General features: G+C 42.8%; 2 protein-coding genes across 6 annotated transcripts in view; one reads left to right on the forward strand and one right to left on the reverse strand.

Annotated features, from left to right (window-relative positions):
* Nucleotides 1-5674, reverse strand: PARS2 (prolyl-tRNA synthetase 2, mitochondrial). Of its 2 annotated transcripts, none has more exons than XM_083157311.1 (2): nucleotides 5522-5674; nucleotides 1-1709 (listed from the first exon to the last, which is right to left on the reverse strand). In XM_083157311.1, exon 2 carries the CDS (start codon nucleotides 1695-1697, stop codon nucleotides 309-311), a length of 1389 nt encoding a protein of 462 aa, XP_083013437.1. In that variant the 5' UTR covers nucleotides 1698-1709; nucleotides 5522-5674; the 3' UTR covers nucleotides 1-308. The 2 variants fall into 2 exon arrangements, with proteins under 2 accessions (XP_083013437.1, XP_083013438.1); XM_083157312.1 differs by lacking the exon at nucleotides 5522-5674 and adding an exon at nucleotides 5461-5480.
* The window catches only part of TTC4 (tetratricopeptide repeat domain 4), a 23329-nt gene continuing 14776 nt past the window's right edge, over nucleotides 5225-13777 (forward strand). The window contains exons 1-5 of one of the 4 annotated variants that reach the window (XM_083157315.1): nucleotides 5225-5338; nucleotides 7522-7649; nucleotides 9255-9372; nucleotides 11284-11445; nucleotides 12924-13001. In XM_083157315.1, the coding sequence (XP_083013441.1) occupies nucleotides 7545-7649; nucleotides 9255-9372; nucleotides 11284-11445; nucleotides 12924-13001 (463 nt within the window). In that variant the 5' untranslated portion in view covers nucleotides 5225-5338; nucleotides 7522-7544. Of the gene's footprint in view, nucleotides 5344-5542; nucleotides 5678-5753; nucleotides 5774-7521; nucleotides 7650-9254; nucleotides 9373-11283; nucleotides 11446-12923; nucleotides 13002-13777 lie in introns of those variants that run through there. The other 3 variants (XM_083157314.1, XM_083157313.1, XM_083157316.1) reach the window with 3 other exon arrangements.

Genomic DNA, 13777 nt, shown 5'->3' on the forward strand with positions numbered 1-13777 from the left:
TATAAAAAAAATATGTTTATTAGTATTAACACTTGGGTCCACATTGTATATTTTGTACAATTGTTTTATTTATTTCACCATTTATTTAAAAATGAATATTGGGGGAATGTACAGTAATAGGGGGTGAGGATCAGGAACTGAGAGGTTTTGAGAGAGTTTTCCTATTCTTTAAAGCAGCAATCATTTGCACAACAAATCCATGTTGATGTTGCTGTGTCAATGATAGCTGCTTTAAAAAAAAACAGGAGCTCTGTCACTCCCTGATCCTCACACCCTATTACATTTCCCCCACTATGTGACACATGGTTCTAGATCACCTGAATTTCTTTAGTTAAGTCCAGCACTCCTTCCTTGGAGAGGAACTGGACGTCACCAGTTCTGTGACAGTGCACTTCAAACTGCGGGGGGTCCTCCAGGGCCTTTTTGCCTGCCACAATAACAAATGGGTAGCCCATCATGTGGGCTTCCTTGACCCTTTTACCGATAGTTAAATGGTCCCTGTCATCTAACATGGCCTCATTTCTCATATGATGAACCGCACATATTTCGTCATAAAGTTCTTCTGCGGCTGATAATGCTACCATCTCCTTGCTTCCCTTTTTGGGGGTAATGACACAAATCTGGTAGGGGGCAATAAGACCAGGCCAATGAATTTCATCTTCGGTAGAGAGAACTTCTATAGATGCCGCCAGCAGTCTTGTGATGCCAATGCCATAGCATCCCATTTCCGCTACAGACGGTCTGTTCTGAGCATCGTAACAGATGGCATTAAACACATGGGAGTACTTTGTACCCAGGTAGAACGTGTGCGCTATCTCAATGCCTTTGCTCTCCACCAGCTCACCTTCACACATGGGACAGTTCTTCTTGCCTTCCTCCAAGACCTCCACGTTTCCTGCAAAGTCACATCTCCCGCACACCAATAACTTATCCTCCCCAATATTTGCAGGGAGGTGGAATTCATGCGACATTTTGCCACCAATAGTTCCCGTATCTGCCTGAACTTTAACGTACTTCAGATCCAAGTCGCTGAAGAGTTTACAGTAGGCCTCACACACATTACTGTACGTTTGATAGGCTGCCTCCTCTGTTATGTCAAAGGTATACATGTCTTTCATGTAAAACTCCCTGCCACGCAGGAGGCCAAAACAGGGCCTCTTCTCATCCCTGAACTTCCGCGTAGTCTGGTAGAGCAGCAGAGGGAGCCGTTTGTAACTAATCCCTCCTTCTGTGGCAACCAGGTGAGAAACAGACTCCTCGTGGGTAGGCCCTAAGCAGTATTCCTGATTGTGCCTGTCCTTTAAACACAGCAGTTCTTTCCCAACAAGATCCCATCGCCCGCTCTGCCTCCACAGTTCTGCTGAGCAAAGAGATGCCATGTTGATCTTCTGTCCTCCGATCTCCTGCATTGCTTTATCTATTAGTCGAATGAGTTTCTCTATGGACCTCACAGTGTAGGGAAGGTAGTGAAAGCAACCTGGACTTGAAGGCAGTATTAGGCCTGCTTTAAACATGAGTCTTTGGCTTTTGCTGGACGGTTCATTTGTTTTATGTGGAAGTTCAGCAGAATTTTCCTTCCATAGGCTCCCTGGTTGGTAAACCCTGGACAGCAACTGGCGTCTTCCTCTGGTTGAGTCATTGTGATGTGCTCTGCTGACCACTAGGTGGCTTAGAGGTATTCTCAACAGTCTTACCATCACGAGCCCTCACTGTTAAGACAAGCAAAACATATGGATACGTTAATGGTTTCAGCTCTTCGTATCCTAAAGTAGAAGATGCTTTGCTTACAGGACAAGCAACAACAGAAAAAAAATGAAGCCTTCACAATAATAATGACAAAAGTAAATAAAATAATAACAGTCCTAAAATGTATAATGGGAATGACAGGAGTTACTTACCCCCATTAGCACCTTTCCATCAATACATTTTAAATTGAGCATAAACAAAGAAAATAATGGAGCTACAGAAAAGAGAACGGGGAACAACGAGGGAGGAGAAGCAAAAACACAAAGGGTTCAAGGGAGATCGCTCACCAACAGGCATCAAACAAGCATCAAATACACATTGTTTAAATTAAGCATCTGAATCTAACATTGGGGTTTCATTTAAATTGAATGGGGGAGGGGAGGGCCTTCATGGAGTATGGTGAGCAGGGGGCACCCTCACCCTCTGTGATTAATGTGCCATGGAAGCTGTAGCCAGAAGAGAGGGCCGTAGAATAGGGAACCTCTCTAGTCTCCATCTCAAAATTAAATTGGATTTTGGAAATAACTTTTGCAAATGGAAAAAAGAGAGGTAAATTCCCAGTGCTGGGCTATAGTCGCAGATATAAACATGTGCCGAAAGACAGAATGGGCAGATTTAGGAACAATAGCAGGATTCCAATGTTAAAGGGGTAAAGAAGGGTCTGGAGTTAAGGTGAGATTTAAAACATCCTGTATAAGGGCAAAAACATTCATTCAAAAGGTGCGTAAAATGAGGCAGTCCCCAAAAAACCTGGAAAATGGTACCATCAGAATGGCAGAGACTGTTTAAGGATGAAGGTACCAAGGACTGCTGTAGGGGACAATTGAAGTTAGCGCCGTAGCTGTAATGGTAACCAACGGAGGTCAGGAAGAGGGAATTCTAGAAGGAGGGCACATTCTAGATCCATCCAAAAATTATAATGGGGAGGGGGACACCAGTCACATAACTTGGTGAGAGCAGCCTCGTGGTACTTATTCAGATCAACCCACCCCCTTGCAGTTTGGAGCGGATCATACAGTTATAAGCCATTCATCGAGGACTTATACACACACCTCTGATGTAATAGTTTACAGGGCAGAGCACAAGGGCTAGCACCAAATAAATACATCAATTTTGGCAACCACAACATCTTGAATGCTGAGAGGTGGCTCAACCAGGAGACCTCGAGATTCAGTGGCCAAGGACGTCGGCTGAATCCGTAAGGGGATGTTATTATCATTGTAAAAATTATTAACATTAGAAGGAATGGGAGTCCCAGATATGAAGAGTCCTTCCAAGTAAACAGAAAGTGTTTTTTCACAGGTAGAAGAATCAAAGGGGCTCATTAGCACTAATTACCAGAAGATATTTGTAATTTAACAACATTTTTGGAAAGCTGTGGGACCAGAGACTAGTTAGTGTTACAGGAATTTATATATTTTGGGTGGAGTTTTCTGTAGCAACTTTTATGAGGTTAAATTACACATTTTTCAAATATACAGAAATTACATGAAAATTGATAATGTGATAAATGCAGAACAAGTATAAACAAAAACAAATCAAAAAAAAAAAAATATAGCAGTTATGTTCCATACATCTTTCTTCATCTTGACAACTGCAAAAGTAAAATGTATCCTTAATTACATTTCCATGATTAAAACAGTATTTGTGGCTGCTGCATGTCTCCTCCACCAGCGAATGGGGTAAAAAGTGGGAAAACAGATCTGTGACTATCACCATGGACAACATTAAGAACTGTGGTGTGGGAGTAGGGCAGGCATGTCCAAACTATGGTCCTGCAGCTGTTGTGAAACTACAAGTCTCATCATTCATTGCCACAGTTTTGCTATTATAGAATGTTAAAAACTATGGCAAGGCATGCTGGGATGTGTAGTTTCACAACAGCTGGAGGGCCATAGTTTGGACATGCCTGGAGTAGGGGGTGTGAGGCTAGAGCTGCCTGCCTCCTTGGTTTTGTCACAGGAATATGGGTTGGAGTCCAAGCTGGCAATGCGATAGGCAGCACCCATGCCTGCTGAGGCTACAGCTTGGGGGTATTCAACATAAGGTCCTGCCCTGTTTTTGCATGCCCTAATGTAGTGATGGCTAACCTTGACACTCCAGCTGTTGTTGAACTACACATCCCAGCATGCCCTGCTACTACTTTGCCATTTGGCCATGCTAGGATGTTTAGTTCAACAATAGCTGGAGGGCCAAAGGTTCCTCATCCCTGGTCTAAAGTAACTGCATGCTAGAATTTAAAGATAATTTCTGAAACATGACGTGGCAATATACGTACAGTTCCACATGTACAGTTCTTTACAGTGTCTAATGTCAAAACTGATGGTACTGCAATATGGAAGGTATTCAAGTGCAATAAACTTCAACTAAAACAATGTAGCTCTTATCCCAGCACCACAAGAAAAAATGCAGTACACATGATCCCTGACAGCAGGGCTGAAAGCCAATGCAAAAGAGTATGTGACCAATGCTACAGACATATTTTAATATCTAAGTAACTACATACCTGCATACCCTAACGGAAGCTGAGAGAAAAACCTGATTTTTGGGGTAGTCCCCCACAGTACAGAAGAGTAGGTGGTTCTACCGCATCCTGCCCACGTCCTAGTAAAGAGTAGTGATGGCCATTGATGGTGATACTGTAACCAGTTATCGATAGTAGCAAACAATGTGATGGAGAACTATAGATAGTTTTAGCTATTGATCTTGATCGTCATACATTTTATTTGACTGACTGGCCCATGGGCCAATCAGAAAATGGGGTGGGGATTCAGGGTTGTTGGAGGAGGAGCTATGCAACTTGGGATAAAAAACAACATAGTTTCTGCTGTGCCATCGATGTAGTGGAAACCATCTGGATCTCCCACATCGATGGCAAAAGTATTCACATCGGCCATAAACCATAGATTATTTAAAATAGTTGATGGCCATCCCTAGTAAAGAGGGCAGGATATTGTAATATTTACAGGCAATTGCGGGGGGCTACGGGAAGGGGGCAATACTAAACGACAAATCATCTCAATTGCTACCCTGCACCTTGTAAATCTTGCAATTCCTCTTTCCTGCCTGCATACCTCCCAACATGACCCATGCCAGGAGGGACAAACTACTCTGCTACTGGACTTTCCTCTTAATGTATGATAGCCATCACCAGTTTTTGAACAGGTTAACTAATAAGAAAGGTGTTTCTCCACAGGTGATGGCAATCAAAATTAAGAGGGAAGTGCAGGAGCAAAGCAATGTGTCCCTCCTGGAAAGGGTCATGTTGGGAAGTATGTGCCTGGGGTGGTGCTTGTACCAGAGTCTGGTTTGTATCTCAGCACTGAGATACAAACTAGACTGTGCTAGAAGTGCCACAGCAGAGAGTGACACGCACCCTAGGCAGGAAGGAAGACTTACAAGAATTTTGAAAAGGTGCAGGGTGCTCGAATTAACATAAGTTATAAAGGGTGGTCTGCCTCCTCTCTGAGCATTGATCATGTGATGAGTACCACTACAGCGAAACATCCATCACCACACCTAATAGCTCCCACTGCAGCAACATGACAGACCACCAACAGAGAGGAGGACCACTGTACCGTAACTGCAACCGGTAATGTGAGCGGAATATTATATTATTATTCCATTGGTGGACGGCCCATGTTAGCTAGGTACCCATGTATCTAGCAGCTAGTGAATGATGATAATGCGAGTGGTACACATCATTACACTTACATACGATACTATCATACACCAGCGACCAGCCACCCCTCTTTCCCAGCCCGCTTACACTTACCACGGACTGTCATATACAGTTCAGTCACAAAAATCTCAAGGGTAATAGAACCAGGAAGTGTGGCCGGAAGCCTGCCGGGGGGAGAAAGAGCGAGGTGCACATTGGGACACGTGTGACACAGGGCCCTACCCACAGCAGGAAACGTGTCGGGTTGGGGTAAGTAGTTGACAGGAGGGCAGTAGACTGAATATACTACCATATACTATACTATACTATACTACTCTACTACAATATAAGCACCAGAGGCAGGAGGTTATTACATGTACATCCTGCACAAAACAGGCTTGCTGTGGCTGTCGAAATCAGGCAGGGCAGGACATGCTGATATTTGGAATTCCACAACAATTGGTGTCCTACAGCTGTTTAGCTATCTCTCTTGATGTCAGATTACTAGTCCCTATGCTTAACCCGACCTTAATTCTATATCACACTTTATTCCATTTATATAGGCTCTTTTTATTTGTACACATTTCACAGCTATCAAAGCAGTTTCCCCATTCATAATAACCCCCCTGTAAGATACAGACAGTCCTCATCAATCTTCCACATGTAGAGACAGATGTCTCACTGCTGCTTTCTCACATCACGAGATGAACAATTCTGCGCTACTTTATGTAACACCAAAATAAGTCTCATTGATAATCTATAGTCGGATCATTTACACCAGTGTCCAAGAAGTTCTGGGTATGGGTTCTGTTACTGTTCACCTCATTTTTGTATAGTCTTGAGCCCTTCATTACACCATTCACTTTGTACTAATGTTTATGCATATCAGGACTTTGGCTGCCTAAAGTACTGGCACATTTTGTGTTTTTGTTTTCTTTATATATATATATATATATATATATATATATATATATATATATATATATATATATATATATATATATATATATATATATATATATATATATATATATATATATATATATATATATATATATATATATATATATATATATATATATATAGAAATGTTTCCATGTAGATTTTAGAGGGATGTCAACCAAATGAAGATTATTACTAGGATCACAATGTCCTCACTTGACTCAATCGGCATGTGTGTAGGCCCTATAATGCTCCTCGGATACACTCAGATTGATTTATTGGCTGCAGTGTTACTGGGATAGGCTACCAGTGTGTTTTCTCATGATTTATTCTCAAAATGGGCAAAACCATGTTGCACTGCAGGTGAGGCAGATGCAACATGTGCAGAGAGATTTAGATTTGTTTCTGTGCAGGGAAAATTTTGACTGCTTTATTTTCACACTGCAATTTAGATTTCAGTTTGAACACACCCCTGCCCAAATCTAAAGGTCGCCCAAATTGCATGTGAATGACAGCAGGTTCAATGCGGTGCGCGGTCACATGTGCATCGCATTGGAGCCTCCAAGTTGCATCGGCTGCAAAAGCAATCTCTTGGTATTAATTCCGGTTTGGCTGGGATCACTGGCAAAACAACTGCATGCGATCCTGGGACCTTAACGGATGGCTCAAGGGGTGATTGCAGGCAACTTCTCCGAGGGAAGATATTGCCCTAATATATGCCCACCTGAACACACTCTGCACATGTTACACCTGCCCCCCCCTGCAGTGCACATGGTTATGCTGGGCACACACCTAATGATTCATCTATCCAATCTGTCTGGTGGGAACAAAAATCTGGTAATGTATGGGAGCCAATGACAAGCAATCATTTGATCGCAAACACTGGGAAATTGGCAAAAACTATTATTTGGACTAATCTGTTAGATCAAATGGATTTACATAATTTGTCTAAATGACTATTATCTGATCTCCAGCGTTTGGGAGCAAATGGTCCAATCATTTTCTCCAGTGCATTACCAGATTTTTGTTCCCACCAGACAGATAAATCTTTAGGTGTGTACCTAGCTTTGCATTATATATGGATATAAGATGACTTCCATAATACAGCACATGCTGCAGCTCAGTGGGTATCAGTGCTTTTGTAGATCTGTTCTCACTCTAGTTCTCTACAGATTCAGGGACTATAACTGCTGTCATGGATCCAAACACCCCAGAGGATGATGAGGTCATGGACCAGTTTATGGACAAATTCCAAAGCCAGAAGTACACAGGAGCATTAAGTGAGGACAGATGGGAGGAGGTAAGTCATCTGTGTATTAAATGTCATGAATATAATTGCCAATGTGTCACAGAATTTACATTAGTTATCAACATGCTACTTCTATATAATACAGTATAGGGCTATTCAGAAAATAAAGTGGAATACTGCATTGTGAAGTATAATGGAATATAACTTCCCACTCCCATGACACATCCTACAGATGTTTTGCTATGAACAAGAACAATCATATGGGGTTACATTACATAAAACGCAGATAATAGAATATCAGGGATGCTGACTGAGACATCATCGGCCATGACCTTTGGTGTGAATCCAAAAATCTGCAAACTGCATAGATCATTTCTATTACCTAGAACACCTGGTAAGCCAACTCCTTGCACCTCCCTGCCTATTCCAGATCAATGAGCAACATCTGTCTGGGATTAATGTGTGTCTGTACAAGTTATAGCTGGCATGGGGTTATGTTTGTGTGGGTTGGGTAGTTGCTTGAATTCAGGTGCCATCCTTCAGTAACAGCAGTGTGTCCGACAACCTGCCAGCTATCTATAAGTTGTAGTACACAGAGGAGTAATACTATAGGACCCACTGCCCCTGAAATGCATTGGGCAGTATAGCCCTTATTCTGGTTCACTCACAAAGGCAAATTTCTTCTCAAATGGACAAAACCATGTGCACTGCACGTGGGGCAGATGTAACTTGTAACAGAGAGCGTTAGATTTGGTGGGGTTTTACTTCAAAGTGAGATCTATATTGCAGTGTAAAAAGAAAGCAGTCACATACCCTCCAACATGACCCATTGCTTTCGGTACACAATGCTCTGCTCCTGGACGTCCCTGGTAATGTATGATTGCCATCACCTGTGTGGAACTAGGTAATTGACGAGAAGGGTGTTTCAACTCAGGTGATGGCACTCCTACATTAATAGGGAAGTCCAGGAAGAGAGCATTGTGTACTGAATGCAGTGGGTCATGTTGGAGGGTATGCAGTCAGTAATTTCCCTGCACAGAAACAAAATCACTAGCCCAAATGTAACTCTCTCTGCACATGTTACATCTGCCCCACCTGCAGTGCACATGGATTTGTCCATCTGAGAAGGGGTTGGGATCATTTGGTCGACAGCATGAAGGTCAACATGGTTATAGGTCAAAAGGTCATTAGTTCCAATGTCTAGGTCGACAGTCAAAAGGTCGACATGGGGTTTTTCACAGTTTTTTTTACCTGAATGTCAACACAGTCAACATGGACACAGTTTAAAGTGCACCGCATCGCTCACAATGCGTCAGGCACAGTGCCTCCCTACGCTCGGCACACTTTTATTCTCCCACCACGCCCTAGTAAATGGTAGGGCATGAAATACCACCTGTCGGCTCAAAAAACAGTGAAAAACCCCATGTCGACCTTTTGACTGTTGACCTAGACACTGTCGAACTAATGACCTTTCGCACTAATGACCTATTCTTATGTCGACCTTTTCCCATGTCGACCTAATGACTATCGACCATCATGCTTTAGACCAAAGGACCGCATCCCCTGAGAAGGAACTTACCTTTGCGAGTGAACCAGAATAAGGGCCTCTGTGTTTTCCTGTGAGATTATAAAATACATTTTTCCCATACATTACAGGAGTTTGACAAGATTCCAATGTTCATGAAGAAAGCGCCTGAGGAAATTGACCCGGAGAAAGCACCGGAGCTGGCCTGCATTCAGTCTATGCTGTTTGACAGTGATCGCTCCCCTAAAGGTATTCTAGCCATTTACATATGACGGGGGCGGAGTTAAGGTGCAGAAACGGGGAAAGCAGATGATTCATTACCATGCTGAGCATGTGCCGCTTCCCTGCGTACACCAATGTCTTACTCCACGCATGAGGTGGAGGTCAGCCCTGTGCCAGGTTTACAGCATAGCTGCTTTGTATGTCATAACCAAATATTCCATATGGCATCTCTGTATTCCCAACACATCGCTTCATGCTATGATGTGCGATAGTGTTTATATAAGTCACCACATAGTAATGGAAAAACCAGTGTAGCTAAATTTTAGGCCTGCCCTAACTTTCCATTATAAGTATATTCTACAACAACATGTGGACAAATTGCCGATCTGGGTCCTACAAATGTAATTATATTTAAGCTTTTTATCCAACCCGTTTTTATTGCATGTTGGTGCTGAGCCCCGTACCCACGGGGTGACCTGCCCTCCGTGCTGAGAGAAGCACATTGCAGTACACCCACGATGCACACCGCGATGTGTGTATCACGGGGCTTTGCCTGTTGTTTATAGGCAAAGCCCCGCGAGCTAGCAGGGTAGCCAGTGCAAGCACTGTCTTTCCCTGCAGGCGATGGCGTCGCTCGGGGCTGTACACACGGAGCGATCAGTGCTCCATTTTTTTGCGATCTAGTCGGATCACTTAGAAATGGGGTGAAAATTGCCCCATGTGTATCAACCTTGAGTTTTGTCTCTGTTAAAGTGACATAGGCTTGCCCACAACATGCACAGTATTACCCATAAATCAATAAAGAACAATGGTGTTGTATAGAGGTACATAAGCATGTATGGGGCGTAGGGAGTCATTTAGGGTGTATTTGATTGCAGCATTCAAGTCACTGCTTAAAGCCCTCTTCCATCAAGCCAACCGCGCTAAGAACACTGGTATTTAATAGAAAAGAAAAACAGGACCAACAGAAACAATATGTCATTATACCAGGTCTGATTCAGACCTGGTAGCAAGGCTGCAATTTTTGCTGATGGATAATAAAACCATGCTGCACTGCAGGTGGGGCAGATGTAACATGTGCTTAGAGTTAGATGTGGGTGGGGTGTGTTTAAACTGAAATCTAAATTGCATTGTAATAATAATAAAGCAGCCAGTATTTACCCTGCACAGAAACAAGATAACTCACCCAAATCTAACTCTCCTGCACCTGTTACATCTGCCCTCCCCCTGCAGTGCAGCATGGTTTTATCCATCTGGCTGCCTTGCGAAGAGGTCTGAATTCGTCCCATGGGCCATGTGTAATTATTATCTGGTTACTACTGGAAGGTGAATGGTTGCATTTGTTCAACACTAGAGGGCGCTAGACATTTAGTTCAGGTATGTCCATCGCTTGTGGTATCATCGTATTAAGGTGCTGATTGAAGTGACTCAGGCTGAATAATTATTAAGTCAGTCAAGTAACAAAGTAATTAAGGTTGGAAAAAAAAAAAAGATGTCAGTCCATCGAGTTCAACCTAGGTCACTGGTTCCCAATATTATTACTGGGAACCAGTAACCTCTCTGGGATGGCACAAGTCTCATCCCATGGTGTAATGAGATGGGACTTGTGCCTCCACATGACTACCTGTATGTGAAGCATCTGCGATATACAACATTCTAACTAATGCACAGATAATTGTACTGTAACATACACCAACCAATCAGAGGTTTCCTTTCATTTACTAAACTACTAGTTTAAATCTGATTGGCCACTGTGTGTTACATCACTTTTTGGCATGTTTCCATATAACTGTTCCCCATTGCCATAAAATAATCTGAGGCACTTGCACAATTATTGATTGTTCATAAGAATAGAGCTCGTTACTACTAATCAGAGTTGTGGTGTTTGGGAGTGACCTGTTCTTCCCTGTCTGCCTATTGCCCGTGGTTCACCAACAGAACAAGCCACGTCCTATAAAGAAGAGGGGAATGAGTACTTTAAAGAAAAGAATTACAAGAAAGCCATCATCGCCTATACAGAGGGCATCAAGAAGAACTGCGAGGACCCGGAGCTGAACGCTGTGCTGTACACCAACAGAGCCGCTGCACAGTTTTATTTAGGTAGGTGTACCTACAGTAATATATAGCACTAGTTACCAGACTGAGCTGCTGGGAGCCATCTAGTGGCTACTGGTGCACCACAGAGGTGAGGAGCAGCGTTAGGCTTTCATTATATAGGATAATATTCTGACGTCGCTTAAATTACACTGCAGTTCTTGTACATTGTCCCTGTTTTGTTTTTTTCCTGCATATTTTAGCGGTGTTATATGTTTAAAGAAAACCATCCAATCAGAGACCAGACTGATGTAAACACAAAGTCCAAATAACCTCCGTCCTTGCATGGGTTATATAAGGACAACGGTGGGAGGAATACTGGGGAGTGAGATCTGTAGAGAGAGGACTGAGAATGTTGCACAAAGAGGCAAGGGCTTAACTACCATAGGTGCAGCTGCTATGGGGACCACAGCTGAAAGGTGCCCACCTTCCCTTTCAAAGTAACATGTGCTATATACATTTTTCACCATTGGTTGGTACATAGGGGCCCATGCAAACTTTTGTTATAGGGCCTACAAAGATATAGTTACACCACTACAAAAAGGCTAAAGACCCATACACACAAGTTTGAGCTGCTTTCAGCTCAAAGCCGCCCAGTGTGTATGCCCCAGCGATGAGCGCTGCTGCGCGCTCCCGCATCATTGCCTGGAAAGCCGCTCATCTGCTTGTATTACAAGCAGATGAGCGGCTATGAGGACGGCTTTGCATAGCGCTGCACTATGCAAAGCCATCCACCCCCGCCCGGCAGGAGAAAGCAGCTCGGTGTGTATGCACTGAGTGGCTTTCCGCCACAGCGATGACAGCGGCCATCGATGTCCATACACGCTGGGCAAAATCGCTCATGTGTATGGACAAGTCCAGCTTGGTAATGTTTTTGGTATGTGCTAGCAGGTGTTTTTGTAACCTGACAATTCAAATTGAATTCAGATAACTTTAAACAATTTGGGCAAAGTAGTTAATGGCCTAGTGAGGTCATGAGGGCCCTTGTATTCTCTGGCTCCACTTTTATACCAGAGATGTCCTTATGGGTCAGCATTGTCTCTACCAGACCCTCTATTATGGGCCAATATGATAGGAGACCAGTGACATTGCAGATGACACAAAGCTACGAACAGGAACTGTGACTGATGGGTAATACTGCACAGTAGATACAGCTTCAATAAGTTTGCCATCAAAGTCCTTCTAGCCCATGGAGGGAATTGTAGCTTGATTATTCAGCGCAAGGCTCCCAATCCATTGTGTTAGTGTATTGTTAAACCTTCTTGTACTTTGAGTCAGTGTCATGGAGGAGGATTGATCTCTCATTAGATTTGGAGCAGAAGATCCTTACCAATTTATTTCCGGTCCCCTAGGTTACTTTAGGTGGACGAAACAACATTATTGGCTTTTTGCACCAAAGAGGTCTTTACAGTAAAATAAAAGTAAATTGATAAAAAAAAATTCCAGGTATTAAAAATGCAAAAACTAACGTTGTATTCTCACAGGTAACTATCGCTCGTCTCTAAACGATGCAATGGCCGCAAGAAAGCACAAACCAGACCACTTAAAGGCAGTGATACGAGGTAATTCTGTCATTTGTTAGCAATAGTGGAACATTAGACTGATACAATATGTTGTATCAGCTAAAGGGGGAAAGGGAAATGAGTGAATGCTCACTCAGTAGCGCTGGCTGATTTGTAATAGAGGAGTTAACACCGTGAATCCTTCTATATTCCTTTGCATAAATAATAACAACAATGTGGTTTGTACTATGTATTATAATTCTTTTGAGTGTGTCTGCTGCCACCTTAACAGAGAGTACGTGTTTTCTCTGGATAGTGGACAAAAAAGAGGATGGTGTGGAAATACTAAGTTCCCACCAGATGGCGCTGTCACACTCAAACAAATTTTTCTCCCTAATAAAACACTTAAAATTGTTTTTGTGCTTGTGATTTTTTAATAATCATACACCATGGTATACATAATAAAATAGAAAATGCGCATTTTACATTTAAATTTTACACTCAAATATAACAAACAAGACAAACAACATTTAACATATAATGGGCTAGACACAGGCTGGCTATGAGGCTTTAGGCTGCATATTGCTTTATGAGACAATAAATGCTGTGAGCAAATAGTTACCAGTCCACAAAGAATGGTCCCACTTGTGTCTCAGGGAAAAAGTTCCAGGTCCTATATCCGAGCAAGAACTGCCAAGTGTATTGCAGTGGATGTCCACTCCCTTTGTTGGAGGGGTTCTGCTCCAGGTACTGGTACCGTCCCTTTATAGACTGTCCAATCCCAATTGGGATATTTGTAATCCGCAGTGGTATCGACTGGCAATGGTCTGGGCAGA

The sequence above is a fragment of the Crinia signifera genome, chromosome 8 (genome assembly GCF_055691185.1).
Source record: "Crinia signifera chromosome 8, ASM5569118v1, whole genome shotgun sequence".
NCBI classification, from domain to species: Eukaryota; Metazoa; Chordata; class Amphibia; order Anura; family Myobatrachidae; genus Crinia; species Crinia signifera.

What these genes read in the sequence shown, in the direction of transcription:
- PARS2 (XM_083157311.1), bottom strand. Translation starts at nt 1,697, where the DNA reads ATGGTAAGACTGTTGAGAATACCTCTAAGCCACCTAGTGGTCAGCAGA.